This window comes from Puma concolor, chromosome B1 (genome assembly GCF_028749965.1).
Source record: "Puma concolor isolate L17-30 chromosome B1, mPumCon1.1.hap2, whole genome shotgun sequence".
NCBI lineage: Eukaryota > Metazoa > Chordata > Mammalia > Carnivora > Felidae > Puma > Puma concolor.
In genome coordinates this window covers 203,566,660-203,594,401 of record NC_141670.1, presented here as the reverse complement: position 1 = coordinate 203,594,401, position 27,742 = coordinate 203,566,660, and the positions used below count along the sequence as shown (strand labels likewise).

Genomic DNA, 27,742 nt, shown 5'->3' with positions numbered 1-27,742 from the left:
TATACTCAAACTCCCCACCTCGTGTCACACAGGTCTTTTTTACTTAAAAAAAAAAAATTTTTTTTTAATGTTTACTTGTTTTTGAGAGAGAGAGAGACAGAGTGCAATCAGGGGAGGGGGCAGAGAGAGGGAGACACAGAATCTGAAGCAGGGTCCAGGCACTGAGCTGTCAGCACAGAGCCTGACACGGGGCTCAAACCCACAAACCAGGCAATCATGACCTGGGCCAAAGTCGGATGCTTAACTGACTTGAGCCACCCAGGCTCAGAACAAACCAACTATGAAAAAGACATGTATAGTTCCTTTGCTCTAGGATGATCCAAATAAGGTCCACACATCCATTTAATTATGCTTTTAAGCTTTTATTCTCAACAGTCCTACTTCCTTTTTCCCCCTCCAGCCCTTTAATTAATTAATAAACTGGGTCCTTTTTCCATAGAACAGCACACATTCTGAATTTGGCTGTTTGCCTCTCCCTGCAGGTGTCACAGGCTCGGGCACAGCGCACACATTCATTCAGCATTACCAATGCTTCTAACGCGGGCAGAGCAAAGAATAGAGGCTTGGTCCTCACAAGTGTGAGGACCCCCTGGGAGACCACAGGGCCAGCCCTCCAACTTACGGGGTGCCTGCAGGCTCCGGCCTCCCCTCTTGGCAGACAGACTGCGGGCCAGGAGTGCAGGAGCAGGAGCTGAGCCAGGGCTCCTGGGGGCCCCTCGCTGGAGGGACAGCAGCCAAGGGGTGTAAGAAAAGCCGCACCTCCACTTCAGGGCATGTGATAAAGTACCAATGGCCTTTCTCAGGCTAATGACAACGTTTGGATATATGAGCTTTAGCGGAGTCCCCAAGGTATTCCTAGGTACTGTTCTTATTGTTATAATTTGTGTTTCGTCCCGAGGAAAGCGAAGGTGCAAAGAAAAGCAACATACACGCGTATCTCCGTCCTCCACCGTCCACACGGTAACGCTGTCACATCCGCCTCCCAGGTTCCGGCACCCGCCCCACCAGGTGTCCGGGACTGAGAGTGCCCGCCAGCCCCACCACGAGTCCGCAAACGCCGGGTTTACGGCGGCCCTCACGTCCCCGCAGGTGCACAGACTGCGCCCCGGCCCTCAGGTGACGTGCGCGTAACGAACGCCTGACACTCCGGAGACCCGCACCGCGCTGCACCCGCCCCCGCCTCCAGGACGAAGGGCAGCGGAAGCACAAAAGGGCTCGCCGGGCGCAAGTCTCTTGGGCTTGAGCAGTGCACTTCCGGAGCCCCGCCCCCCGAAGCCTTTTCCCCATTGGCTCTGCCCTGGACCACGCCCCGCCCGCGAGCGTCTCCTCCCACAGTTCCCTTCACCTTTCACCTCCTCACCTTCTGCGGCTCCGTAAAGCCTAAGACCCCGCCCACCGAGAGGGGAAGCTGAAGCGTGAGAGAGCGCTCAGCAATGACCCACAATTATTGGTTAATATTTTATGTCCATCAGGGGAGAAGCGGTTACGGACTGGCTGCAGGGAAGTAGTTGGGCGGGGAAGCAGGCACAGAATCTACGCTAGTGGCCAGGCCTCCGAGGGGGCGGGCCAGCGGCCTCTACGCCTACCTGGTGCGTGCGCAGTGACGGCGGCGGCGGCGGCGGCGGCGGCAGTCATGGCGGCTCGGTGCGTGAGGGTGGCGCGGCGTAGCCTCCCGGCTTTGGCTCTGTCTCTTAGGTAAGGGGCGCCCTGCTGCGGGTGGCTGAGGAGGGGCGTGGTCCCCAGTGCCGCTCCTACTCGGGCCGGGACCGCGCCGCCGGCCCTGCCCGGCTCTGGCCCGGGAGCTGGGCGTGCTGGGTCCGCGGTTCGCCGACGCGGCGCGCGGAATAGCCGCGCAGGGCCTTCGCCTCGGTCCGGCTTCCGGCGCCGATCCCCAGCACTCGCGGCCCCGGCCCTGGCCCCGCGCCGGAGGCCGGGTCGCTAGCAGTATCGGGCGTGCGTGCCCGGGCAGAGCCAGGCCGGGCCCACGGGGGCGCTCGGGGAGTTTGGTGGCGGTTCCCGGGCTTTTTCCACTCGGCCCCGAATTCCTTCTCCACCTCCGCCTTTTCCGGAGTCTCAGGTCCGAAGTGCCTCGAAGCCCGCTCCGTCGTGGAGCGAGGAATGTATTCAGACAAGTGCAGTGACTCCGCAGGGAAGGCCTCAAGAGCCGGTGCGCTCGCCTAGTTCATTATTGTTATTATTACTTTTATGTGTACTTACTTGGAGAGACAGCGCGAGCGGGGGAGGTGCAGAGAGAATCACGAGCTGGATCCTTGCAGAGCCGGAGGCGGGGCTCGATCCGACCAACCGTGAGATCATGACCTGAGCGGAAATCAAGAGTGGGGAGATGAAATGACTGAGCCACCCCGCGGGCCCTGTTTTCTCCTCTTCTCATCCTGCAGCTGCTGTTTCTTCAAAGTCCTACCTCATAAGTTAGTTTGGGAAGTAGTTAGCATCTTTGCTGTAGGAACTGCTCAGAACCAAGTTATTTGCCAGAGGAGCTGCTCTGGGCCAAGTGGAGACTGGGCAGAGCAGGACCTGCACTCTTCCTTGGAGGAGCTTTTGCACGTGGATGGGAAGCCCCGCGAGTGGGGCGAAGATTACCTAGAAGGAAAGGGGATGAAGGTGTGATTTCCAGCCTGATAAATTATGTAAAACAAAACAGGGGAACAGAGAGCGGGGACCCACCTGGATTACCTGAGTAAAAAGGCATTTCTTTTTCTTTTTCTTTCTTTTTTTTTTTTTTTTTTTTTGCTCAAGTAGTTTGTGGTTTTGTATCTAAATTCATGGCCAGGAAAGCGATCAGCAAGGTAGAATTAATTGCTGTCCTTGAACTACTTTTGTGGAAAGAGGCTCACATGGGGGTGGGGGTGAGAGCTGAGTAGCCGTCATGGCTCTAAGAGCAACTAAGCTCCATGAGGCTCAGTCTCGCTCTCTGGAGAACCGGTTGGGCACGGACTCTTCCCTGTCGTTCCCCTGCCACGCTGCTCCCCGACCCTGTGTGGGCTGAGCCACAGGAATCGGGACCGCGGAGCAGAGCGGAACTGCAGAATGACTGCGACTTTCCCACCCAGGAATCAGCACCACGGAAAAATCAGACCGGCCTCACAACAGCACACTGAGTGTTTAGGTTCTGAGCTGTTTTAAATCACAAAAATAAAACACGAAAGAAAGGTTAGTGCAGTCCTCCTCCTAGTAACTGTGGGTCCTTCCATTCTTCTCCGGGCCTGAGACACAGGGTATGTACACAGGATTTCTGGTTCGTCCTTAGAAAGGGCGTCACGTTTTGCCGGTTTCTATCCGTTGCATCTGTTACCGCACAGTACAGCTGTAGCGTGTCCCAGAGAGGAGAGCCGGACGTTGTTTTTGGTGGCTGCGGAGTAGTCCATGTTGTGGAAGCAACAGTTTATCCAACAACGTCCCCTCTGACGAGCGCTCTGTTCCCAGCCTGTTGCTGTGCTGCCGGAAACCTCCTTGTACGTGTGTTCTGCGTACTGACAACTCTCCGCTTCATTGAGGCAGTTAATCTGGGAAGAAAACTGACTAGAGTTTATTTTCAGATTGAACTGCGGCACAATTAAGAGCAACTCTTAAGAGAAATCTGTGTTGCAAAATTTGGGAAGAAATCTGAGTTTTAAGACCATTCTGTCATTCATTAAAAACTTCGTGACCTTGGGCTTATGACTTAACCTTTTTCCTGTGGGGGTCAGATTGGATAAGATCTAAAGTCACTTCCAGTATTCGTTTCAGAGCTCTTTGTTTCCCCCTGTATATCCCTCCGCTTTCCTACCTCCAATCCAGACTCCTTATGCGTAACTCTTATCTGTCCTTTAGAGCCCCTCTGCACAAAGCCTTTCACGGTCTTCCATTTCCCCAAAGATAGAAACATTCTACTCTGAGCCTTCCGGAGCACATGGTTCTTCTTTTATCATGTTTAAACCCAAAATTATTGTACCTTGTCTGTAGATACCTTTTTTAAATGTTTCTATTTTGAGAGAGGGTGTGTGTGCACATGTGCAAGCGAGGGCAGAGTGGAGAGGGAGAATCCCAAGCAGGCTTTGCACTCTGAGCGCAGAGCCCGATGCAGAGCTCGATTTCACGAACAGTGAGATCATGACCTGAGCCGAAATCCAGAGTTGGGCACTTAACCAACCAAACCGTCCAGTTGCCCCTCACACATCTGACTTTTAAGCAAAAAACCCACAGTCTTAATTCATAGCGTTGTGGACTTATCTTAGATCCTCTCCTCGGCTGTTGTGCACCGCTATGAAACAGAAGAACAGTGGCCAGAACCTGGAAGAGGACGTGGGTCAGAATGAACAGAAGACAGATACTCCCTCTACAGAGAAGATACTCCTGGACGAGAAGGCCAAGCTAGAAGAGCAGCTGAAGGAGACCGTGGTAAGGTGGCACAGGCTCTTGTGGGGAGTGTGGTCTGTTGGACTGCAGGCGAGGTTCTTTGGATAAGTTTGGTCATTCGCCCGTTGGGACCTATAGCCGCTTCTTGCTGAAGAAGGGACTAGAACCCAAATCCTGTGTGGCTCTGGTTCTGGCATGGGAATCATTTTCACGCGCCGCATAGATTATACTGAATTAAGACTTGAGATGGTCTTTACAGGTGAGGAACACTCACTTTGGCACTTGAGCTGGGTCTTAGGGGAAGACCAGGGTTGGGGCCAGAGGTGTGGTGGTTGTGCTCTTCCAGGGAGGCAGGGGGTTTCATGAACTAGTTAGAAAGACTGATTGTTACTTCACATGAAGAGGCATAGGTGGCACAAGTCTGGACCTTTAAGGATTTGCAAATGATAATATCAAACGCTATATACTGGCTCTGTTCTTACCACCTTGTGTATATTAATCCTCACAACACCCTGTGAGCCAACCGTTAGATCCCTGGTTACAGATGGGGAAACTGAGGCCAAGAAAGGTTAGGTGAAGTTCCCCAGGTCACTTAGCTACAGAGTGGCAGAGCCAAGGTTTGAGCCTCCAGAGCCGGCTTCTTAACCACGGCACTAGAACCGCCTGCAGACGGAAGACAGGTGAGGGTAGAGGCCCAGAGTAACTGAGCCCATGTTAAAGCAGGAGCGCTCAGTAGATGAGCACGATGACGGGGAAATTGGAAAAACGAACAGGGCGCCATTGTTCAGTGATCGCTACCCAGCAAATGTTGGGATGGAGCCACGTCTGGGCAACGTTCAAAGTATCGAAGGTTCGCAGATGGGGTTTTATCTCCTCGGTGGGCTGTGGTTCTCCTCAACCCCTTCAGGTGTGGAAACTGGGTGCGTCAGCCCCAACCAGCCTTCTAGGATCCCCTGAGGTTGGAAATTGTGCCGAGGAAGTGAGTGGTCCTTCCTTGATGGGTGATGAAACCATCAGAGCCATGAGAAAGTAGATGTTTTTCCTCGCCCTTTCCCAGCTGTGCACACGGGGGCAGTATAAATGCGAGGCACCTTGACATTTTCCTCTCCACGCATTGAAAATAAGGACACAGGTATAACTTACTTCTGCGTATTAAGCTGCACTGCCTGTGGTCTAAAATCCCAAACATGATAAATGTTATCTGTGTTTTGACTTGGAATTTGCTAATGTCAGATTTGCTCTCATGAATTCGTTCCATGATTCATTCATGTAAATTTCCTGTTTTTTTTTTTTTTAGGAAAAATATAAGCGAGCTTTGGCAGATACTGAGAATTTGCGACAGAGGAGCCAAAAATTGGTGGAAGAGGCAAAATTATACGGTAACTTTAAACACCATATGATATCAATCCTAGAGAACTGTGAGGTGGGGAAGGTGGGCGGAGTGCGTCTGTGGGTATCAGACAGCAGAATCCGCCAGGGTGAGGCAGTGGAGCGGCTGCTGGGTGCATTCTCTCTAGTTGAAATGGGTCAGCAGTAAAGTTGTAAGGAGCAAAAGTCACGGTTATAACTCGCACTAGAATTCTAGGTGTAATCCCTCCAGTAAGGAGTGTGCTCACTGCCCTACTGCGTGCAGACCTTGGTTAGCCTGAGGTTGTCTGAGCCTGCAGATAATTCCAGCAGGTCGGCCTTCCTGATGATCTTTCTTTAGCTACTTCAGCAGTAACCCGTTAGAAAGATCTAAGCTGTCTGCACTGTCAGCATTTACATACTCGTGTTACTGTCCTTCCCATTTTACACTCGAGGTCATTGAGGCTTAAATGACTCTCCACGCGTCACGGAGCCAGTAAATGGTGGTGGTGTCCGTTGAACATAAGGCTGCAATTTGAGTACTCGCTGAACTCTTTTTACGGAACCGGCAGGCAGGCACCATTCTCCCACATTCTAGAACCACCTCGGGCTCACAGTGAGACATTAAATACTTTGCCCAGGGACACACCGTAGGTACACAGTCAAGTGGACACCAAGATCCAGATCTCGTGCTGCCACACCGAACAGATAGCAGATCTCTTCTCAAAGTATTTTTTATTCCTTTTGGTGGTAATGCCGTTCGTTGACTTCTTATCTGCCTGGCCTTCAAATGCCTGGGTCCTTCAGGGATTGGGGCTTGGCCTCCCCTCCTGTTGTCGTGCTCCCCAGGAGACTCGCCCTCCAGTGGGTCTGAAAGGCATCACGCACAGGTTCTTTGTGGCTCAGACATTTCTTCTGAGTTCTACTCCTGTGTGTCCTGTGTGTGCTCCCCGTCTTTACCTGGATGTCTCACAGGTATTTCGATTTTCGCTCTATCTGTGCTTTTCTTTCTCATTTTAGTAGATGATTCTGTTATCCATCCTAGTGCTTATTTAGATCAGTAATCTGAAGTTACCCTTTCCTGTCCCTTGGCCCCACGCGCATCCCGTCCCACGAGTGGTGAACGGCTGGTCTCTCATCCGTCCACTTCCCTCTGCCGCCTGCGCCCTGGTCTGAGCCAAAGGGATTTTAAAACACAGGCATACCTCACTTTACTACGCCTCGCAGATAATGCAGCTTTTTACAGATTGAAGGTTTGTGGCAGCCCTATGTTGAGCAAGTCATTTTTCCAACAGCATCTGCCCACTTCATGTCTCTGGGCCACATTTTGGTAATTCTCACAACGTCTCCACCTTTTTATTGTTATGTTTGTTACAGTCTGTGGTTACAACCCACCAAAAGCTCAAATGATGGTTAGCGGTTTTGGGGAAAAAATATTATTTAAGGTATGCTGTTTTTTTATACATAATGCTATTTTACACTTATAGATTACAGCATAAACATAATTTGATTTGCTCTGAGAAACCACAACATTCATTTGATTCTCTTTTTTGAGATGTTTGCCTTACTGGGGTGGTCTGCAGCTGAGACCGAAGCGGGCCTGTGCAGCTGGGACACATGTCCACCCGTTCTGCTAACCCATCTGGAACCTTCCTCTACTCTGGGCCCGCCTCTTCCCTGTAGAGCGGCCGCTCTTCAGTCCTCAGATGTTTGGATAACTTCAGGCCTTGGCTCACAGACCTCTCCCCTGACTCTCCAGTCTAAATGTAGCCCCTTAGTAGGATCTTTCCTCAGCGCCCTGGAACGCTCCTTCTGGGGGTGTGGTCTGTAATCGTACTTGTCACCTGTGGGATTACCTGGTGCCGGTCTCTCAGACCGTCCAGTCCGTGAGGGCAGGCAGTTCCCCAAGAACTGTCACAAGCTTAATCCACGATAGACGCACGTGTTTTTATTAGGTAGGAATTTTCAAATTCCATTTTACTTATTTATTAAGAGTTTGAGAGCGAATGCGTACACGAGGGCGTGGGAGGGGCAGAGAGCAAGGGAGAGAGAGGATTCTAAGCAGGCTCTTGACTGTCAGCACAGCCCCGATGCGGTGCTCAATCTCACAAACCGTGAGACCAAGACCTGAGCTGAAATCAAGAGTCAGGACGCCTAACCGACTGAGCCACCCAGGCGCCCCTAAATTCCATTTTAAAGCAGGAGGGAAAGTGACAGGAAGTCATACACAGGTGTTGCCTCCTGCAGAGCCAGGCACGGGATGCCACGTCGTGCCCCGTCAGAGCCGTGGGGGAGGGAGGTCCCCGCTCGAGGGCTCCGCTCACCCCCAGCTTCGCTCAGCATCTGACACGTTGTCCTGAAACCGCACACCACCCGCTGGGATACGCCGCCTTGGATTTTGCATGCCTTTTCTCCTGTGTTGTTTTTTCTGTTAGGTGACGTGAGGTTAAGGCCCGGGGTGCGTCTGGGGGACTTTGACCCAGCGCAGCTGCCCCCGCCCCACTCGGCCTGCGGTTTGTGGGCAGCAGCGGTGACGTCCGCGGGGCGATGTGTGCGAGCGCGGGGTTTCTCAGCCCGGGCAGCACTGCAGGGGGTGCGGTTCTGCATGTCGTTAGCTGTTTGCCTTCGTGCCCAGTTAGCTCTGGTCCGAACCCAGAAAAGGTTTTTGGTTTTTGTGGGGTGGGGTTTTTTTTTCCCCCTAAACATACCACGAACATTCGAGGACAGGTGAACGGTTTGCAAGGCTACCGTTCAATAGCTTGTGCAGCAGTGGGCGGGGAATGCAGATGACGAGGTCTTTCCACCTCATCTAGGCATCCAGGGCTTCTGTAAGGACCTGCTGGAGGTCGCAGACATCTTGGAGAAGGCGACGCAGAGTGTCCCGAAGGAGGAGGTTAAAGACGACAACCCGCACCTGAAGAACCTGTATGAGGGGCTCGTGATGACGGAGCTCCAGATCCAGAAGGTGTTCACGAAGCACGGCCTGCTCCGGCTGGACCCCGTGGGGGCCAAGTTTGACCCCTATGAGCATGAGGCCTTGTTCCACACGCCGGTGGAGGGGAAGGAGCCGGGCACGGTGGCGCTGGTCAGCAAAGTGGGTTACAAGCTACACGGGCGCACCCTGCGGCCCGCCCTGGTGGGGGTGGTGAAGGCGGCGTAGCGGCCGCCGCAGGGCTGCCCTGGGTCCTGTGAGATCGTTTGCTGTAACTCCTGAAAGGTTGGCTCATCTCTTCTCTACTTTTGACCCTTTCCCAAATCTTGTTGGAAAACTGTAGTAACCAGCGGCTAAACAGAGAATTCAGCCGGTTGCACAGATGTGTGAATGACCTCTAATTCGGGAGTCTGTTCATTGATTTTTAATACACCTTTAATAGCCCCACATGCTTATGGAACAGGCCAGCGGGACGCTACTGGAGCCTAGTGTCACGGATGACACGAGCTCGATCTGCTCACGGCCTGGCGATGTCCACGTGTCGTAAGCCAAGTACGTGTCTTCAGGAACCACGCTGTCCCCTGTGCTCGGCCCGCTGCCTCCATCCAGTGAAGGGAAGGCGAGGGTTTAAGCACGTTCCTGCTCGGAACAGTTCCACGATGCCCTTGCTGGGGTACGTGGGTTCGTTTGCAGTTGGTTACCGTCTAGCTGCCGTGAGTGGCCTCCGGCTTTTCTCTGGAGACGGGAAGTGAGCACGAGCACCTGAACAGCCCTCACCACCTTATTTTGCCGGTAACTGAATTTGACAAAACCGGTCGCTTTTGCCCTGTTTCTTTCATCTATTTGTAGAAATGTCCAGATCTGTATTAGCTAGTTACTGATGGCCTGGAGGCTATTTTCCCTAGTAAGGTGGACTTTCTCAGAATCTGACAGCTGCATGCTTGGTATATTTGAAATGTTAATGTTTAATTTTTAAATTTTATTTAAGAGGATTAAAGCCCTAATATGTTTTATTTTCCTACTTTCTGATAACCGTTTTGTGTACTTTGGTGGAGGGGATCCACCTACTACGTGTGACTTAGTCTTCCCATTCTCTGCTCAAATCCCAAGGCCATGTACTTGGCCCACGTCCGCGCACAGGTCAGCTTCCCTCTGGTGCAGCCACAGGCTGGCATGTAACTGGGCCTCTGCTGGGGGCAGATGTCTCCACCCACAGACCTGGGAAGGGGACCAGGAAGGGGACTGCACACACACAGGAGCTGCAGCAGAACACCTCCCCTCCACTCCTCATTCACATGGAGAGAAAAGTGGAGCGAGCGACGTTACAAACCAGAGAGAATCCAACCTTCCACTGCCTTTGCTTCCAGGAGCTATTTGTAGGAGTCAAGGTCAACACTGTTAAATTCATTTACTGCATATAAAGGTGGGGCAATTGGGGCGCCTGGGTGGCGCAGTCGGTTAAGCGTCCGACTTCAGCCAGGTCACGATCTCGCGGTCCGGGAGTTCGAGCCCCGCGTCGGGCTCTGGGCTGATGGCTCAGAGCCTGGAGCCTGTTTCCGATTCTGTGTCTCCCTCTCTCTCTGCCCCTCCCCTGTTCATGCTCTGTCTCTCTCTGTCCCCAAAATAAATAAACGTTGAAAAAAAAAAAAAAAATTTAAAAAAAAAAAAATAATAAAAAAAATAAAGGTGGGGCAATTTATTTTGCTTGTATTTTGAAAGATGTAGGTAATATTCCCATAATTAAAATTTTAATTTATACCACTTCAAAACATTCTCTTTTCCTTTAAGCACTCTTAAATTACTTGGTCAAAAACTTGCCCCAGAACTGCAGTCAGTGTAGTGCACTGAGAAAACCCAGCTGGGGTCACAGCTCTGCCCTTTGTGTAGCTGGGAATATCTCGGGTCACCTTCCCGGAACTCCTCTGTAAAACCAAAGCGGCATGAGTGACTCTCAAACAAATTTCTACAAACGGGTGCAGCCCCCTCCCTTGTCGACTGGAGCTGGAGCTGCCGCTGCTGAGAGCTGAGGCCGAGAGGTGGACGGCTGGACTGCGTCTCACCACAGTGTCGCCACCAGTGGGGACACATTTAATTACATGCCTGTTTACACTGGAAATCAGATCGGTGACTGCATTCTCCTGGGGTTTGCGGAACTGCAGGCTGGACGCGTTCAGTGCAGACCATCGAGCCGGCACAGTCTGCTCACGAGGAGCCTTCGCGGCCTGGCTCCGGGCTGGACGCACCTCATGGGTGAACCGCCACCTTCAGGGAAAGAGGGCCGCCTAACAAAGCAAAGTTAACACTTTGGAGGGAAAACTGGTCTGACACAAGTGCTGAGCTAAAGCCTGTCCCACGCTGACCCCATCCTGACTCCGTAAGCTGTCTCACACCTGCAGCTTGAGGAGACACCACTTTGTTCCCAACGTGTGAATATGTAAAAGGTGATAAAAATTGTAGAGTTCGGGGTTTTACACATTCCTGGGATGTCGGCCATCCGGAAAACATTCTTTTGAATAACTGGATTATCTAACTTTCTTGGCTCAAAGTCTGTTTAAATTTTGAAAACCAATTCCATGGGATTATGGGGGCTAATTTTTCAGGAGCATTACATATGGAAACTCAAGGACTCTGAGCCAGCAGGAGCAGTAAGGACTAGCGTGACCGTAACAGCTGGAGTTGATGGGGTCAGAGGCAACCCATGATAAAGTCACTTTTGCTCATAACACATTTGTTGTGTTAGTACTTTAGCGTAAGTTAGGCATTCGCTGTGTTTTAAAACAGTCAAGCCTAAATAAATTCTTCTTACTCTCCAAAAGATACATACACTAAAAACTTGCATAAGCACAACATTTTTCATTTGATAGCCCTTGGCCTAGGCCACACATTGGCAGGGATCTTTTGCTTCTTAAGCTTAAGTCTGGCAACCTCACCAAACCAGGAACCAGATGTAGAACATCCAATGAATGCCAACAGCAGAGTAGCTAACAGCTTGCATCCCAGGCACTTGGAAGACTCAAAAAAAACCTGCTCTAAGGGCCCCAGCCCTACAGTTTCCAAATCTCCAGGGCTGGGCGGGACCCAAGGGTCCGCAATTCCAGCAGGTTCCCAGGACAGATGCTGCTGGTCCAGGAGCTTCAGGTGAGAATCACTGGCTAAGACTCCCGTCAACACTAAGCACCATCTCCATCACTGCTCCGTGGTAGATGGCACTGCCCTCTGCCAACCATAGTTACCCTGCGGGCAGGGTGGTGGGGGAGGGGGGACGATGCAGAGGTGGCCTTGTGAGTAGTACTACTGCTCACTGGTTTTTTCCCTTCTGTCCACAGAGAAGTCCTGGGCTTAGCTAACGGAGCGCTTTCTGCCAGCATGCAATGTACTTTACAACTAAAGCCACATACAGTATATTTGAAATGTTTTATTTAATGCTGAAAAATTTACCCTGGGGGACAGGAGGGTGTAAAAAGAAAGGAAAAGGCACCGTAATTAAGTCCTTGGAAATGATGAGGGTCTTTTTTTCTCTTGTCTTTCAAATAACTTCACTTTAATGTTAACTTCAAGCCCAAACATTCTGGAAGGTCAAGTCTCTTGGTAGCTATGGGGGCAGGAGAGGCAGGATGAGCTCCAGGAAGAATGGGGTGCTGGGGTCTGCGGTCACTCTGACTCTAAAGCAGGGTCTTAAGACATGAGAACCAACCCTGAGCAGCAGGAAGACAAATGACTCAAGTTCCAGAAGGAAGGTACCGTGTATATCCATGAATGAGGGCCCTGGGCGAAAGCCGAGGCGAGCGGTCCAAGACCGGGACCCAGAGGAGCAAGGCAGGGCCTCGCCCTCCAGACTCCTTCCTGCTCCGCCAGACCCTGCTGTGTGAGCAGCCCAGTCCAGCCGGCTGGTCTGCAGAGCGCCGGCCACCACCCGAAGATGCTTGAGCCAAGCTAGCACAGTCAAGGTCAGTTTCAGCGGAAAAAGGTAACTGCGACCGCGATGAAAATCCTGGAGAAAGTGTACTCCAGAACTCAGAGGCGTAAACCTTCTAGAACGAGTTCTTCCGAGTAAGACGCGTCGCAAGCATTAGAGCAGCAAGCAGCAGCCCCCTGAGCTGGCTCAATCCCGGCACCCATGCTAACCCTCCCGCACCCAAGCTCCCCCCTGGCCCCTTCCGCACACAAGGGAGCCTGCCCAGGGCTCCCGTGCCTGCCCAAAGTGAGCGGAAACGGGGCAAGGGGCGGTTTCCCGACTTGGGAACTACAAGCTGGAACCCCACGCTGCCGACAGTCAAGGAGAAGCTCATCTGGACCCTGTTCAACCCCAGAGTCTTCCTCTAAAGCTTATGTGGAAACTTCCCGTGCTTCTCCGGCCTCACTTCCCACCTGCCCCACCCTGGCCCCCACCTAAAGTGCCGTGTGCTGGGGCTGTGCTGGGGTGTCCGCGTGGGTGGCCATACCCCCCCCCCCACCTCCAAGGGAGCCCCCAGCACCAGCCACAGGTCATGTCACAGGGTAAAGCTGGCAGCTGGCGGGCGGAAAGTCGCTCCTCTTACCCACAGCACGAGTTGCGTACCAAAGGGAAGACGCAAAAGGAAATTACCCAATCTCATAACCCCAGACTGAACATAAAGGCCAATCGTCACCTTAAGGTATCACCTTAGGACTACGTTAAAATAGACCTGTATCGGCGTCCCCCGTGATCCGACGTAAAATCGTTACTATTGCTTCTTTCAGAGGACCACGAAAAGAATTTATAGCCTACAAGAAAGGAACTCAATTTGCTTAAAAAAGAGCAACAACGGGTGGGGGGAAAAGCGTTTCCTTCCCCCACCCTCACCCCCGGCCCTCCTGGCTCCCGGAGCCGCGCCCCGACTCTCCACGCTGCCCCGACTCTCCACGCTGCCGCTTCAGGAGGCGTCCCTGGAGATCCAACCACTTTCCGTGAGGAAATTTAAAATCCTTTTCTTTAGCACTTTGTCCAAATAGCTAGGCAGGCGACTTTTGGAGGGAATCCCCTGTCGCTTCTGCAGGTGGTCTTTGATGATGATCGTCTTCACGGTCACGTAGCGCGCGGGGCTCAGGTTCAGGGAGCTGCAGAGCACCTTCTCGCGGTCGGACAGGAGCTCGAAGCCGGGCAGGTTCTCGATGGCCGCAAACTCGCCGTCCTTGCCGTCCTCCCTGCCCCGCCGGGCGCCCGCCGCGCTCTTATTCTCCTTCCGCTTCTCACGCTTGTGCCGCGCCGCCTCGTACTCGGCCGACTCTTCCATCTTCGTGATGCCGTTGCGCCGGTAGCGCTGCAGCTCGCGGATCTTGGCCCGCAGCATCTTCTCCTTGTGCATGTTCTCGAACAGGTCGTCAAACTCCTTGCACGACATGAACTGGTAGAGCGGCCGCAGCTTCAGCCGCAGCTCCTTCTCCTCCTTGGTGATCTTGCGCTTGGCCGGCCGCTCCTTGTCCTTCTTGTCCTTGCCCAGGAAGGCGGGCACCAGGTTGTAGTCGCGGGCGATGTTCTTGCGCCGCTGCCTCTCCCTGAGCTTGCGCACGTACATGTCCACGTGCGCGCGCTTCAGCTCGATCTCCACGTCCTCGTCGTCGTAGTTGACCGAGAGCCCGCTGATGAGCGTCTCGGCGTCCTGGTCGTACTCGATCTCGTAGTCGTCGCGCAGCGGCATGTAGCCCAGCTGCTGCTGCTCGGCCACCGAGATGTCTAGGGGAGGCAAGGGGGTGGTGAGGCTGGGAGAGAGGGGCCCTCCGCTGGGGCACGTGTGGTCGGTCACCCGGTTGGGGATGGTGTCGGGGATGCAGGCTTTCCCCAGGTTTCCGTGGATGTACATGCTTACGTAATGCTCCATCACCTCCTGGGGGGTGCGGGAAGCTCCAACGTGAGCGGCCATATCTTCCTACAAGACAGAGGTCACAAGTTATTCCCAAAGTCGGAGTGTCGGGCTCGGGGCTTGCACGGTTCGCTGAACATTTTCACAAAGGTGTGCCTGGACCGCTTCCTGTCCACACCTCCCCCACCCCCAAAGGGCATTCGATGGCTCCTCCTTGTAAGCTGGGCCCACGGCAGGGATGTGGGCACTAGAAGGAGCCGTCAGGGACCATACGGGCAGGGATGACCCGGGCAGGCACAGCTTGCCGGGGCTCACTGCTGGAGTCGGCTGCACGCTGACACCGGAACCCCCATCTCAGGTCCAGACTTTGCTCTCCTGGGTCCTTGCAAAGGACCAGCAGAGCCCACTGCAAACCCTGCACTCTCGGGGCCAGCAGACTGTCCCCCCTCTGTGAGCGGAACAGGACACGGGTGGGCAGTGGCCACAGAGCTCCTGAGGTGCCCTGCCTCTTCCCAGTGCGACCAGAGCTGCCCGCCCAGGGCTCCCGACCACAGGAGGGACCCTGTTCCACGGCACTGCCCGCCTCCAGGGCCCCCGGGGGGGTAGGGAGGTGGCAGCCTGTCCCTTTCCTAGGTGGCGGTGCAGAGGACCAGGTAAATGCCTTTCAAAGGGGTGGGGACCATCACTGATGACGGCGTCCACAGTTGGGTAGTTAAAATCCGCCCGGTGCTGCGAGCACTCACTCCCACAGTAGGTGACCCGTGAACACAGGGTTATTAACGAGAGGAAATTATACAGCTCCCCCAATCTTTTCCTTCTGCCAAGAGGCCTCTTCCTTAGTCAACCGCTAAAGCCACTTCACAAAGTAGCTGCCCGAAATGCGCACTCATTCACCGGCAGCCACTCGGCCCCTGCCTCCAGCCCCCACTCACCCTGCACTCTGCTCTCTCGGCTCTGGCGGCCGCCAGGGCCCCACGTCAGCTGCTCTGCGCCCCAGTGACACTCACCCCTGCAAGACTGGGGTGGTCTCTGCACCCCCAAAGGCCAAACTGGAATCCAAGAAAGCAGCCAACCCAATGGGGCTGACTGGTGACAAACGGGGCGCTGTGGGAGGGCCACGCTCCCACCCCACATCCGGCCCGCACCTCAGGCACACGGGGCACTCTTCCCACTGGGTACCAAGTGCCCGGTGCAGGGCTCCACAGCCTGGGGACAGGGGCGATGCTGGGGCCTAATGGCAGAGGCCTCTTGCCAAGAAAGGGAAAATTAAAGCAAAACCAGATTCTGGTCTTAAGGAGATGGACTGTGGACATGATTAACTTCTCTAAAACATTACCATTTGCATCAAATCTGTTCATTATATTTCCCAGGAAGCATCTGGCTCCCCCCCCCCAAAAAAAACCCCAAAAACAAACCAAGTCACAATCATCCCCAGCATCTGCTGCCCCTGTGTGACCCATGCTGGCCACTTCCCATCTCTGGGCCTCGGATTCTTACCAGTAAGGGAGATAGGGGTCAGCCCCTCGCCTCCACAGGTGCTGCGGGCACCGTGGACAGAGCACGGGCAGAGGCTTCCGGTGCAGGAGCCGGCTCTGCGAGAGTGAGGGGGTGGCCAGCACAGGCCGGTGGGTGTCCTCCTACCCTGGCGAGCCGTGCCGGAAGAACACCGTCCCCGACACCATCCCTTTCGGGAAGATCCGGAGGGCGGAAATGCCCACGTGTGCCCAGCCTGAGCCCCCAGTGGCCTGGCCGGGCAGCCCGACGCATGGCCAAGCCTCGCCCGTCGGCTCCCCCACCCCTCACCGCAGTGGCTGCAGCCCCTACCAATTCAGAGTCGAGTGTCCGGGGAGCCTCCTGGGGGAGGGACTGGGGTGCCCCTTCACCGGAGGCTCGGAGGGGCCGGGCTGCAAATCCGGGCTCGCGCGGTTACGAAGTCGGGCCCAGGCCTCGGCTCCCTCCCTGGCCGGGTGAGGAGACCTGTAGAGACAGCGGCTGTGAGCGTGCAGAAGCCGAGCCGCCCTCCCAGAGAACGTCTGCTCACCCCGAACCTCGGCAATCTGCCTTTCAAAAACCATTGGATGCTCAGAGCACCACATCCAGGATGAAATTTAAATCCTGAAAAACAGAAGGGTTCTGAGGAGTCACATCGAATCATATCTGACCAAACCAAGGTATTTTTATTTATTTGTTTAGAGGTTCTTCCGATCACCTTTGACACTCTGGGAACGAGAGCAGAGAACAGAAACCGCAGGGAAGCCTTGGAGCACTGGGTCGGAGCAGGGACACACGGGACCGCCCTCGCCCAGCAATGGTCCCCTCACACACGCAAGGCAAGTGCAAACGCATCACGGGAGCGTGTGTACACGCTGCTACTTTTGTGCAAAGGAGCTGGAAGACAAGATGCTATTTGCTGGGGCTACATCAGGACACGACAGGACACTCGGCCACCCAGGGCAGCAGGGCTGAGCTGGGAAGGAGCCACTCCACCATACACCTGTTTACAGCTTAACTGTTTTCAGCTGCATGAACACATTGTCCAATTTTAAATTGTAAGGAGCAATCCCCCAATGGGAGGAAGTGTCAGAAGAGTGACTCTGTCCCATTCTGCGCATGGCTGTGGGCCCAGGACCTGGCACCACAGCACAGCAGCCAAACCCGAATTACAGCTGAACAAAATACCAGCCAGCACTCCCCGAACGTGTCACAGTCACAAGAGACAGAGGAAGAACCATCCGGACTGGAGGAGACACGTCAGCGAGACATCACTGGGGGCTCCTGGGTGGGCCCCTGGCCGGTCCACGGTGAGAGAACGGTTCTGCATCGATGCAAACGTCCTGCTTTCTGGAACTACACCGTACGCATGCAAGATGCTAACATTTTGGGAGGTTTATGGGACGGATGTATATGGGAACTTTGTGTACTATTTTTTCACTTCTCTGAATGAATCTAAAATAAAAGTTATTTAATTTAAAACATAAGGTTAAGGGGCACCTGGGTGGCTTGGTTAACGAAGCATCTAACTCTTGATTTCGGCTCAGGTCACGATCTCACGGTTCATGGGACCGAGCTCCGAGTCGGGCTCTGCGCTGACAGTGCAGGGTCTCCTTGGGATCCTTTCTCCCTCTCTGCCCCTCCCCCACTGCACATGTGCTCTCTCTCAAAATAAATAACTTTTTTTTTTTAAAGTAAATTCTGCCTCCTAATTCCCTGTTAAAGAATTCTAAGATTTACATCCAAATGTTAAAAAAAGAAAACAGCACTTAAGAGAGGACTCTACCGTTACGTGAACAGCGCCGCCCCCCCCCCCCCCCACCGCCACGGACAGATGCAGTGTTGCTCTACATTCACAGGCAGGTGACAACAGCAATGTCACGCTCTACAAACATGCACCCTCCTAGGGACACATGGATGCAGGCTGACCAGTGACCGCGGCTCGGAACACGAGGTGTCTCCTGCTTCACGCCCACAGCCTGGGCTCCCCACCTGGCCAGGCAGGTCAGCCAGCTGTGCCGACGCTCCGGACATCTGGCCCCTCTTCGCGTGACAGAGGGGGTTTGGACTCTCACATGGACCCAGGTTATGAGTATTTACGAAGCCACAAATTAGAGGGGCCAGCGTCTGGTCACCAGGGGCCCAGGACCCCCCTGACTGATCAACCTTATCCGTTGCCCAATGACAGCTAAAAGACCTGCCAGGAATGATGCTGGCCATCGGCTACCACTGGAAGAGAATCGCCCCCGGGGGCCGCTACCTTAGTTTAATTATCACTGACGAAGGCCCAGGAAAACACACAAAACCTGAATTTTCAAAGACTTTGAAATAGAGAGTAACATGACAAGGGAACAGCCTAAACGAGAGTGAAGACACAGCTTTGGCTCTAACAAGAATCCACAGAGGACAGACAGGTTCCGTGGAGCTGAATTACAGTACGGAATATACTTTAAAAGAGGATTAAACACGGCAAGAGACACAGCACCCCACCTTCTCCTAGCATCCTGCCCGCCACCCCCTCAATGTTTAATCTTCATGTGTCAGCAGTCACGCAAGACCTGCCTCCCTCTCGTGAGGGACAAAGTGTCCTGTCACCTCACTACAGCGCCACAGGTGACAGCAGCAGAGTGGTGCCAGGGCAGTTCTTTCCCTCACGTGTTCAAGACCAAAGTTTCTGCTTAATATAGATGACGGACAGATGGACAGGCAGACACGCAGGTGGATGGGCAGGCAGAAGCAACAAAGTGGGTTTGGGGAACAGATCTGGACAGGCAAGTTCAACTCAATGAAACCACATAAATGTACCCTGCAGCTGGTGTTCTCCAACACAAGGAGCATGTGGGTCAGCACCCCACAGTCTATAGTAACACAATCCCAGTTTTGTTTCTTTATGTTAACTAAAAACAAAGACACCACTTTTGGAAAAAGATAAGGAGAGAGGTCCGCTACTTCCTTAAAGTCCTTTGAAAAATCAAGGAAAACACGCCTCCAGGACACTGACCGGGGCTCTAAAGTCTACTCTCCAAGGTCACTGGACTCCCACTAGGACGCCTCCCCTCCAGGACAGGAAGTAAGCACCCCAGTGAGTCATGACTCCACTGGGTTCTCTGGGCGGTCTGGTCTCCTTCCGGCCCTTTCATGGCTCACTGGAGCTAGCCTCCAGCACCTGAGCAGGGACAGGAAGGAGAGAACAGTCCAGAGAAATCGTGGGCGATGTGTGTGGGCCGGCTCCCGCCAGCGGAGCCGCTCAGGGTCTCTCTCCTCTGTTCTGTGGCCTGCACACACCTGCAGCCGCCCAAACACTTCCTCAGCTAGGCCTGTCTGCCAGGCACATCCTCCAGACAAAAGCAAACCCAGCGGGGTCACTCCTGCCTGACAAACCTTTAGAGGCTCCTATCAGCCTCCTATCAGCGAGTCCACTGCCTCTCAGACTGCACTGGCCCGTGATCAAGGAGAAAATTTAAAAAAATTTTTTTAACGTTTATTTATTTATTTTTGAGAGAGAGAGCACGAGCAGGGGAGGAGCAGAGAGAGAGGGAGACAGAATCCGAAACAGGCTCCAAGCTCCGAGCTGCCAGCACAGAGCCCGAAGGGGAAAATTTTAAAACACAGGGACAAGGGGTGCTTGGGTGGCTCAGTCAGTTAAGTGATTTTGGTTCAGGTCATGATCTCACAGTTGTGAGATGGAGCCCCATGTGGGGCTCTGTGCTGGGCATGAGCCTGCTTGGGATTCTCTCTCCCCCTCTCTCTCTGCCCCTCCCCCACTTGTGTCTTCTCTCTCAAAATAATAAACTTTAAAATAAATAAAATTAATAAAATTAAAGGGGTGCCTGGGTGGCTCAGTCGCTTAAGCGTCTGACTTCGGCTCAGGTCATGATCTTGCTGGTTCATGGGTTCAAGCCCTGCGTCAGGTTCTGTGCAGACAGCTCGGAGCCTGGAGCCAGCTTCGGATTCTGTGTCTCCCTCTGTCTCTGCCCCTCCCCCACTCACACTCTGTCTCTTAAAAATAAACATTAAAAAAATATTTTTAGGTAATAAAATTAAATAAAACACAGATGATGTAAGGGTCTCCCATAAAGCTAAACGTTTCCACTTCAAGGACGGCCCTTCATTGCCAGATTATGTTGTTCTTATTGGGCAGTACTAAGATAATCTTCTTTTTTGCAAAACGGTAACAGATTATTAATTGGACCTTTTCCTTTTTTAAATATCCTCACCCGGCAAACTTGAAGTTAGCAACTCAGCCTTCGGAACTTTTTTTTCTTTCAACATAACTAGTCCACCAAGTCTGGGGGTCTGGGCGGCACGAATCTGTCAGGTCGGCCGGAAGACACATGTGTTTCCAAAGGGCCTCTCAGATCCGTGCTCGCCCCAGTCAGACCCCACAGGCCACAGGTGCCCTGGAACCCTTGCTGGGAAAGCCCTTTCTCAGTGCCGCCAGGCGTGGCTTCCAGTACTGGCTCCACCCTCGCTGACTGAGGACTTGGACAAATGACTTAAGCTCCCAGTGCCTCGGTTTCCTCATCTGAATTAGGGAAGCACCACCACCACCTGCGTCGTGCTGCTGGGGCGAGCAGATGACGCATGGCCCTAGCCGGGGGCTGGCTGTTGTCGCTCACGCAGCTTGTTCTCGCCCCACACCCAGGTCCCCTCCTCCAGGGAGCCCGCGGTAACCCCCCGAGCTAGGTGTGGGTTCTGGCTGGGCCGCTCGTGGATTGTGATCCTCACCCTCCCAACTTCAGCTTCCTCATCTGTTGTCCCTCTTCTCACAGGGTTTTGTTAGGATAAAGTAAACCATCGTCACAATGAACAGGTGTGTGCGTCTGCACGGGTCACCTGGATGCATCCCCCGTCAGCCCCACTGCACAGACGAGCAGCTCAAACCTCGGCTGCAGCTCCCCCCGGGGCTTCCGGAGCTGGCAGTCTCGCTCCAGAGCACACGTCCCTGTCACCACTGTCATCCGGGGCATCTGGCGGGGCAACGACACAGTGCGCACCACCGGGAGAGCTGTGCAGTCAAATGCCTCCAGATCCTTTAAAAAGGCAGAGCGGGGCCAGACCGCGGGGCTTCCGCGCTCCTAGAACGACACCGTCTCCAGCTCAGCGCCCCCCCCCCCCCCCCCCCCCCCGGCAATGTCTGGGGTACGTGCCCTCTTCGTGTACAGGCCGGCTCTGCTACCTGTAGCTTCCCAGAGCACCTCCCCGGGCAGGAGCCCTGCTACCCGCCCCCGCCCTCAGGGCACACCCCTCCTCAACCAGCAGCACCTGCCCTGGAGGCACCAGGCAGAGGCCAGGGCTGGCTTGCCTCCCCAAGTGCTCGGGAGCCAGACTCAGAGGCGGAGCTTCCTTCTTCTTCAAGGCAAGAAGCTTCAAAGAGACAGAAGCAGCCAGAAGGCCCAGCACACGAACCCACGGGTCCCTGGACCGCCCTGCAAGCAGAGCCCCCAGGAGCAGCTGGGGACAGCAGAAGGGAGAAGAGGCCTGCACAGGGCCAGCGAAGAACAGAGAGCTGAGGGATGTCTGTGTCCTAACGGGCAAGGAGGGACCGCTCTGGCTCCGGCCCCGAGGAAAAGGGGGGACGAGACCCAGAGCCCCGTGGCCGGCCTCCCGCTCTCCTGCCTGGCAGCTCGCTCAGCCAAGTCTGTGAGCCCAGCACAGCGGGACACGGTCCCTCCCGAGCTGTGGGATGTGCGCCCTCGGGGCCCAGTGTCGCCTGACCGGTCACCGGCCTAACACCCGGGCCTCGTCTCCCAGCTGCATCCCACCCGGTCCGGCCTCCGGTCACCCGCAGAGGTTAGAGAAGAGCCACCCGCCTCTCAGGGGCTGGGAGGACGGGGCACCCGCTGCTCGGCCACCAAGCCCGGGCCGTCCCCGTGCAGCCCCCGCCTCCCCCGCAGACACACCGGTGGTCGGTGCCACCTCCCACATCAGAGGCCGACGACTAACACCGGCTTGTCGTCGGTCCTTACAGGTCACCAGCTGTTCCAGGGACCCCATTTCCCTTGGCCCCTGAATCCGCTTACGTGGGAACGTTCTGCAATCCTCGGTTCCAGGTTCCCCAGCCTCCTCTCTAAGTTCAGAGAACTCACACAGCTGTGACTGGCCCTCAAGGGGACGAGAGCCTTTCGGGTCAAATACACCCGTGAGAGCCTCACCAAGTGTGTCACAGCACGACGGGGCCTCAAAACAGGAAACGGGTGACCCGGTCATTCCACCGCGAGGCGTCTACCTGAAAGAAGGGCGCGGACTCCGACACGTGTGCAACCCGTGCCCACCGCGGCCAACTCCCAACAGCACAGGTGGGAGCAGCCCGGGCATCCGCGCCGGACGGACGGTCGGATGGACAGTGGGACGGACGCACAGCACAATGTTACTCGGCCTTAAACAGGAAGGACTTTGAGGCACCCTACGTGAATGAACCTTGAGGGTGTTAACCTAAGCGAAATAAACTAGTCACAGAAAGCCAAATGGTGGGGAGTTCCTCTTATGTGAGGTCCCAAGAGGAGCCAAATTCCCAGGTGGAAGGCAGGAGGTGGGCGCCCAGGGCTGGGGGCGGGGCAAGCAGGGCGCTGTTGTGTAAACAGGTACAGTTTCTGTCTGGGACGATGAGAAAGTTCTGGAGGTGGTTGGTGGGGATGGCTGTCCGACAGTGTGAACGTAACTAATGTCACTGAATCGGACACTTAAAACTGGCTAAAACAGAGGCTCCTGGTGGCTCAGTTAAGTGTCCGACTTCATCTCAGGTCATGATCTCGCGGTTCGTGAGTTCACGGCCCCGCGTCGGGCTCCGTGCTGACACCTCAGAGCCTGGAGCCTGCTTCGGATTCTGTGTCTCCCTCTGTCTCTCTTTCCCTCCCCGGCTCGCACTCTGTCTCTCTCTGTTCTCAAAAATGAATACATGTTAAAAAAAAAAATTTTTTTTAATGGCTAAAACAGAGGCACCTGGTGGGCTCCGTCAGTACAGCGTGTGACTCCGGATCCCGGGGTCGTGAGCACAAGCCCCACACTGGGTGTAGAGCTTACTTTAAAAAAATGGTTGGGGCGCCTGGGTGGCTCAGTCGGTTAAGCATCCGACTTCGGCTCAGGTCATGATCTCGCGGTCCGTGGGTTTGAGCCCCGCGTCGGGCTCTGTGCTGACAGCTCGGAGCCTGGAGCCTGTTTCAGATTCTGTGTCTCCCTCTTTCTCTGACCCTCCCCTGTTCATGCTCTCTGTCTCAAAAATAAATAAATGCTAAAAAATTTTTTTTAAAAATGGTTAAAATGATAAATGTTATTTGTATTTTACCACAATAAAAGAAAAGGGGGTCTTACTCTCTCTACATCAAAGGTTCTTAAGGGTAGGGTCCCCGAACCAGCCCCAGCACCACCAGCATCGCCCATGAAGTTGGGAGAAATGTGAATTCTCACACCAGACCCCAAGGCCCCAGACCTATGACTCTAAACCCAGAACCAAGGCAGGAGGGGGCAAAGTTTGTGTTTTAACGCGCGTCCCCCCACCCCCACCCCTGCCCAGGGTGTTCTGAGTCACACTGCAGTTTGAAAACCACTGCCCTGCATAAATCTCTTACTTCTGGCTGGCTTCTCCAGCTGGGCTCTTCCCTCCCCCTCCCTCTCCTTGATGGCAATTAAGAACCCCACTGTCAGGATGCTCCTGGCATGGGCCTACCCGTTCTAACCAACACGCAGAAGGGCCTTCCGCCTTGGTGAGAAGGTGAACGTTCCCACGGTTCCCAAACATGGCTGCGTGGACTGCATCCGAACTCCATGGGGGTCTTTCTATAAACACGTATTTCCAGACCCTTACGGATGCCAATTCAGGAGGTCTGGGGGTGCGGGGGGGGGGGGGTGCTGGGAATCTGGGACTCCTCAGGGAACTCTGCATGCACTCAGGAAACCAGAGACAGATGGTTCTGGGCATGGAGTCAGAGGACCTGGGTCAAATTCCGGCTCTGCCACGTTCCTTCACCCACAGCGGTTTCCAGCAAGATCTGTATCTCTTAGCTCTGAACATGAGCAGCACCCACCACAAAACCGGCTGCTTCCAGGCTCTCGACACCCTTGTGATGTGACTCTGGCTCACTGTCCACCTGTCAACCCTTCCCTGGTGTCATATTCACAGGCATCTCCCCACCCTCCTCAAAGACACGGGCACACAGTGTCAGAGCGCAGCTACACAGTTCTTCCGCAAACCCTCCCGGGCTCACCGTGAGCGTCCCTCAGCCACACCGTCCCTGTGAGTCTGCGCTTCAGCCCTCGGGCAAATGGGAGCAAACAGCGCCTGACTTCACCCCCCTCCCCCCCGCCAGGAATCCCACACAGAGCAATGCCATCTGGAGGTAACAGGTCACATGTGACATCTGAAAAATTAGAGCGAACAGGCTCACCTTCCTCTACATCACTGCTAGGGATTTGTGTGCCGCCTCTCTCCACACGGCACCCCAGCCGTGAACCCTGCACTCCCCTGGTCCCCTGGCCATCTCCCCGCTGCCCGTCCCATACACTGACCTCCCACTGAACCAGGTCAAGACTCTGCCTCTCTGAAAAGCCCTTCCAGGCCGGCCACACCTTTAGCTGCACCAGTAAGCTCCCAGCCTCTGACCCACAGTGTTTAATGCTCTTACACGAGAGGTTAAGGCCCACACTTCGGAATCAGCCAGGCCCGCACCCGAGCCCTGACTCTACGGGTGACAAAAGCCAAAGCATCCTGGACAAGTATTTTAAATTCTCCAAGTCGCTGTTCCTCGCCTGTAAACTAAAAACCCACTCCCAGAGCTGTTGTGAAAAGCACGTGACGGGGTACGCATGCCAAGAGCCTCACTCAGAACGGGCACATGCTCAATACGGCACACGTGGGACACATCGCTTATGTGCACGTACCTGGACGTGTGCTCGGAAGGAAACCCCACGACGCAGAACTGTAGAAGAGCCTCAGATGAGCACAATGAAGTCTAGCGGGTAGAGCAGGTGGCCCGAGAGCACAGCTAGAGAGACACGAGAGCCCGCAGTCTGGCAGCACTCCAGGCGTGGTCAGCAGGCAGAATCTCTGGCCTCCCCCTGAACCCACCGCGGGTTCGGCAGGGAGAAGCCCCCTCGGCACCCAGGCCCGAGCCCCTCCTCCTCCGGCTTTGTCTCTTCTAAGAGCTGAGACTGCTGGCTGCTTTGAGGAGGAATCCACAGTTCAACAAGCTCCCCAGGTGATTCCTGTGCACGTTCGTTTCAAGAGTAGTGCTTTGGAGAGGGCCCCCTTCCAGCCCCACGCTCCCCCCAAAATACTACAGACAGTTTAGTCCTCATGTGTTCCCCCACGGTGCTGCAGGGAAGGCAGCGTGGACCAGGGAGCAGGGCAGCTGGGAGTACAGACTCTGACGTGCAGCTATTCAGTTCAAAACGCGCTGCCCAGGGCTGCTGGGAAGATTTCACGGGAAACAAACTGCTCAGCACACTGCCTGGCACTCAGCAAAGCGCTGGGGCCACCTTAGCTATTTTTGACCACGACTGCAGAGAGAAGTGCGGAGAGAATGGAGAGGGAAGCCTCTCCGAGGCTCTGATGTGGAAGCAGAAAGGCCAGTGACGAGCCATGAACGGGAGGAAGAGCACTCTAAGCAGAAGAGGGAAAAAGTGATCAAAGGGGTAGCAGCTGAGGTCTCCGGAGGCCATGAGATTTACTCTAGGTAGACCTGGAAGCCGCCGAACGCCGATGTGTTGGGACATGTCCGCAAAGATCACTCTGATCATGGTGCACAGAATGGGCTGGAGGGCACAAGACCGAAGCAGGAAGACCAGCTAAGGAGGCCCCAGAGGTGGTCAAGGCAAGAGAGAAACACCAGCCTGGACTAAGGTTGTGAGCAGTGGTTAGGTTCTGGAAATACGCTGGAGATACAGCTGCTGCCCAACTGGGCCTGGAAGAAGGACCCGAGGACAGAGGGCTCTGAGTCTGCAGTCTGCGAAACTCAGTGAGGTGGGGGCAGGTCTGGGTCACGTAGGGTCAAGATGTCAGAGCGATGAGCAGGGAGGACGCCCGGTAACGGCTCACCATCGAAGGCTGGAACTTAGGGAAGAGGCCCTGGCTCAAACGACTGAAGGCCGCTTGAAGCCACAGACCAGGCCTTTCTTTCCTGCAGAGTCCTTCAGCACTGCGCAGGGCGCTCAGAGCAGACGCTCAATGCACATCAACACATTTCAAGACAAAATGAGGCTTTCAGAGGATGGCCATCGCCATGCTGGCGCTTAGGTGAGGATTCATGGAGCGGTGCGTGTCTGGGAGTTGAGAGAAGAGGAAGGATTCCCAGGCTGCAGAATGGGTATTAGTCCCCGGAGGCTGGCTCACTTCATGGAAAGGAAAGCAGGCCAGGTTTGGGAATGAGGGGAGAAGTGTGGAAAAGTCTTCCACAGGGAGCCCAGGAGGAGGGGAGTATTGCCAGAGAAGCAGCAGCAAGATGAAATACCGGTTCGGGGAAGGAAGGGGGGCCTCGTGTGGAAGGGTCTGGAAAGATTAAGGAGCTGGGGTCGTGGCTCCTCTCCCTACTTCTCATCGCGCCTGCAGGTGGACGCGGATGAAAGCTGCCCGGCCCCAAGGGGGAGAGCTCCTCAGAGACTGTCCAGAGAAGAGCAGCCCCTCTCCCCCCACCCCCCAAGGGCCTAGCACACGACCCCGCTAGCCTACACGAGCCCCGATCTCGCCTTCGCCTCTCAGCTCGGCCTCCACACCCCACTCCCGGCCCAAGCTCCTTTGTTCGGAACTCACCCAGCACTCGTCCTAGGGTGTCCCGGGCCTGGTGGGGACCCGGGGAGCCACGAGTCCCTGCCGGGGGACACAGGGCACACGCCCCGACAACCGCACAAAGCCAGCGGGGCCGTGTACAAAGCAAGTGCACGGACGCCTGAGAAGGCGGAGGGCGGGCGTGAAGCCTGTCTGGCCTCCATCACCACCACCACCACCACCACCACCACCACCACCGTTCCCTGGGGCAGAACCGAGTCCTTCGCCAGTCCGCGCTCCTACTGCTCTGTCAAGTCCGCGGACCTGTCCCCGAGCGGCAACTGGACTCGGGTCAGGCGCGGGTCTTGCCCACAGTGTCTGGCTTCGGCCAACACCTATGGAAGTCCTCCTGAGGTCAGGAAAGCCACGGTCCGAACCCCCACCTTGCTACTTCCTGGCTGTGTGCCCTTGGGCAGGTTGCTGCACCTCTCTGCGCCCGCCTCCCCGCCGGCGCGGGCACGGAGCGAGCAGGTGCGCGTCGTGCCGGCCGCTCACCCAGTTTCCGAAGCCGAACTGCTCGATGGCATCCAGCAGCAGCTGCTCCTCGCGGCTGGTCCAGCCGCCCTCGGCCTCGGGCCCCCAGAGCGTGAAGCGCCCGCCGTCCACCAGCTGATAGCCGTGGTAGCGGCGGTGGTGGCCGATCTCGGCGCCGGCAGAGAAGCACTCGGGGCACAGCTCGATGTCCTGGCACTCGGTGCAGCGGAAGCGCAGCGGGCTCACCTCGGCCAGGCAGTACACGCAGTACTTCTTACCGAGCTCCGCCATCTTCCCCCGCCCGCCGCCCGCCGCCGTCAGCGCGCCGCCGCCCGCGCCCGCCGCCGCGCTCGAGCAACCGCCGCCCGCGCCCGCCGCCACCGCGCCGCCCCGCCCAGGCGCCGCCGGAGCCGGCCAGCCGGGCCGCGTCCCGCCTCAGCACGCAGGCGCCCTCGCGCCCGGCCCGGCCGCCGCCGCCGCCGCCGCCTCCGCCGCCGCCGCCGGCTGCACCGCGCAGGCGCCCCGCGCGCGCCACCTCGCGGGGGCCCGGCACGCCGCGCTGCG

The 27,742-nt window shown here is 55.5% G+C and overlaps 2 protein-coding genes and 1 long non-coding RNA gene across 3 annotated transcripts; 2 read left to right on the top strand and 1 right to left on the bottom strand.

The window, feature by feature from the left end:
* The first annotated feature begins 1,540 nt into the window (after positions 1-1,540).
* On the top strand, positions 1,541-9,014 carry GRPEL1 (GrpE like 1, mitochondrial). The gene is made up of 4 exons (XM_086705521.1): positions 1,541-1,695; positions 4,236-4,398; positions 5,654-5,735; positions 8,517-9,014. Exons 1-4 carry the CDS (start codon positions 1,634-1,636, stop codon positions 8,861-8,863), a joined length of 654 nt encoding a protein of 217 aa, XP_086561647.1. The 5' UTR covers positions 1,541-1,633; the 3' UTR covers positions 8,864-9,014.
* A 196-nt stretch (positions 9,015-9,210) lies between these two features.
* LOC147582137 (uncharacterized) lies at positions 9,211-10,404 on the top strand. Its single transcript, XR_015250620.1, has 2 exons — positions 9,211-10,058; positions 10,322-10,404. It is a non-coding gene; the product is annotated as an uncharacterized LOC147582137 (long non-coding RNA).
* A 1,631-nt stretch (positions 10,405-12,035) lies between these two features.
* On the bottom strand, positions 12,036-27,543 carry TADA2B (transcriptional adaptor 2B). Its single transcript, XM_025922330.2, has 2 exons — positions 27,200-27,543; positions 12,036-14,520 (listed from the first exon to the last, which is right to left on the bottom strand). The coding sequence occupies exons 1-2, from the start codon at positions 27,467-27,469 to the stop codon at positions 13,528-13,530; spliced, it is 1,263 nt and encodes a 420-aa protein (XP_025778115.1). The 5' UTR covers positions 27,470-27,543; the 3' UTR covers positions 12,036-13,527.
* Positions 27,544-27,742: the final 199 nt, after the last annotated feature.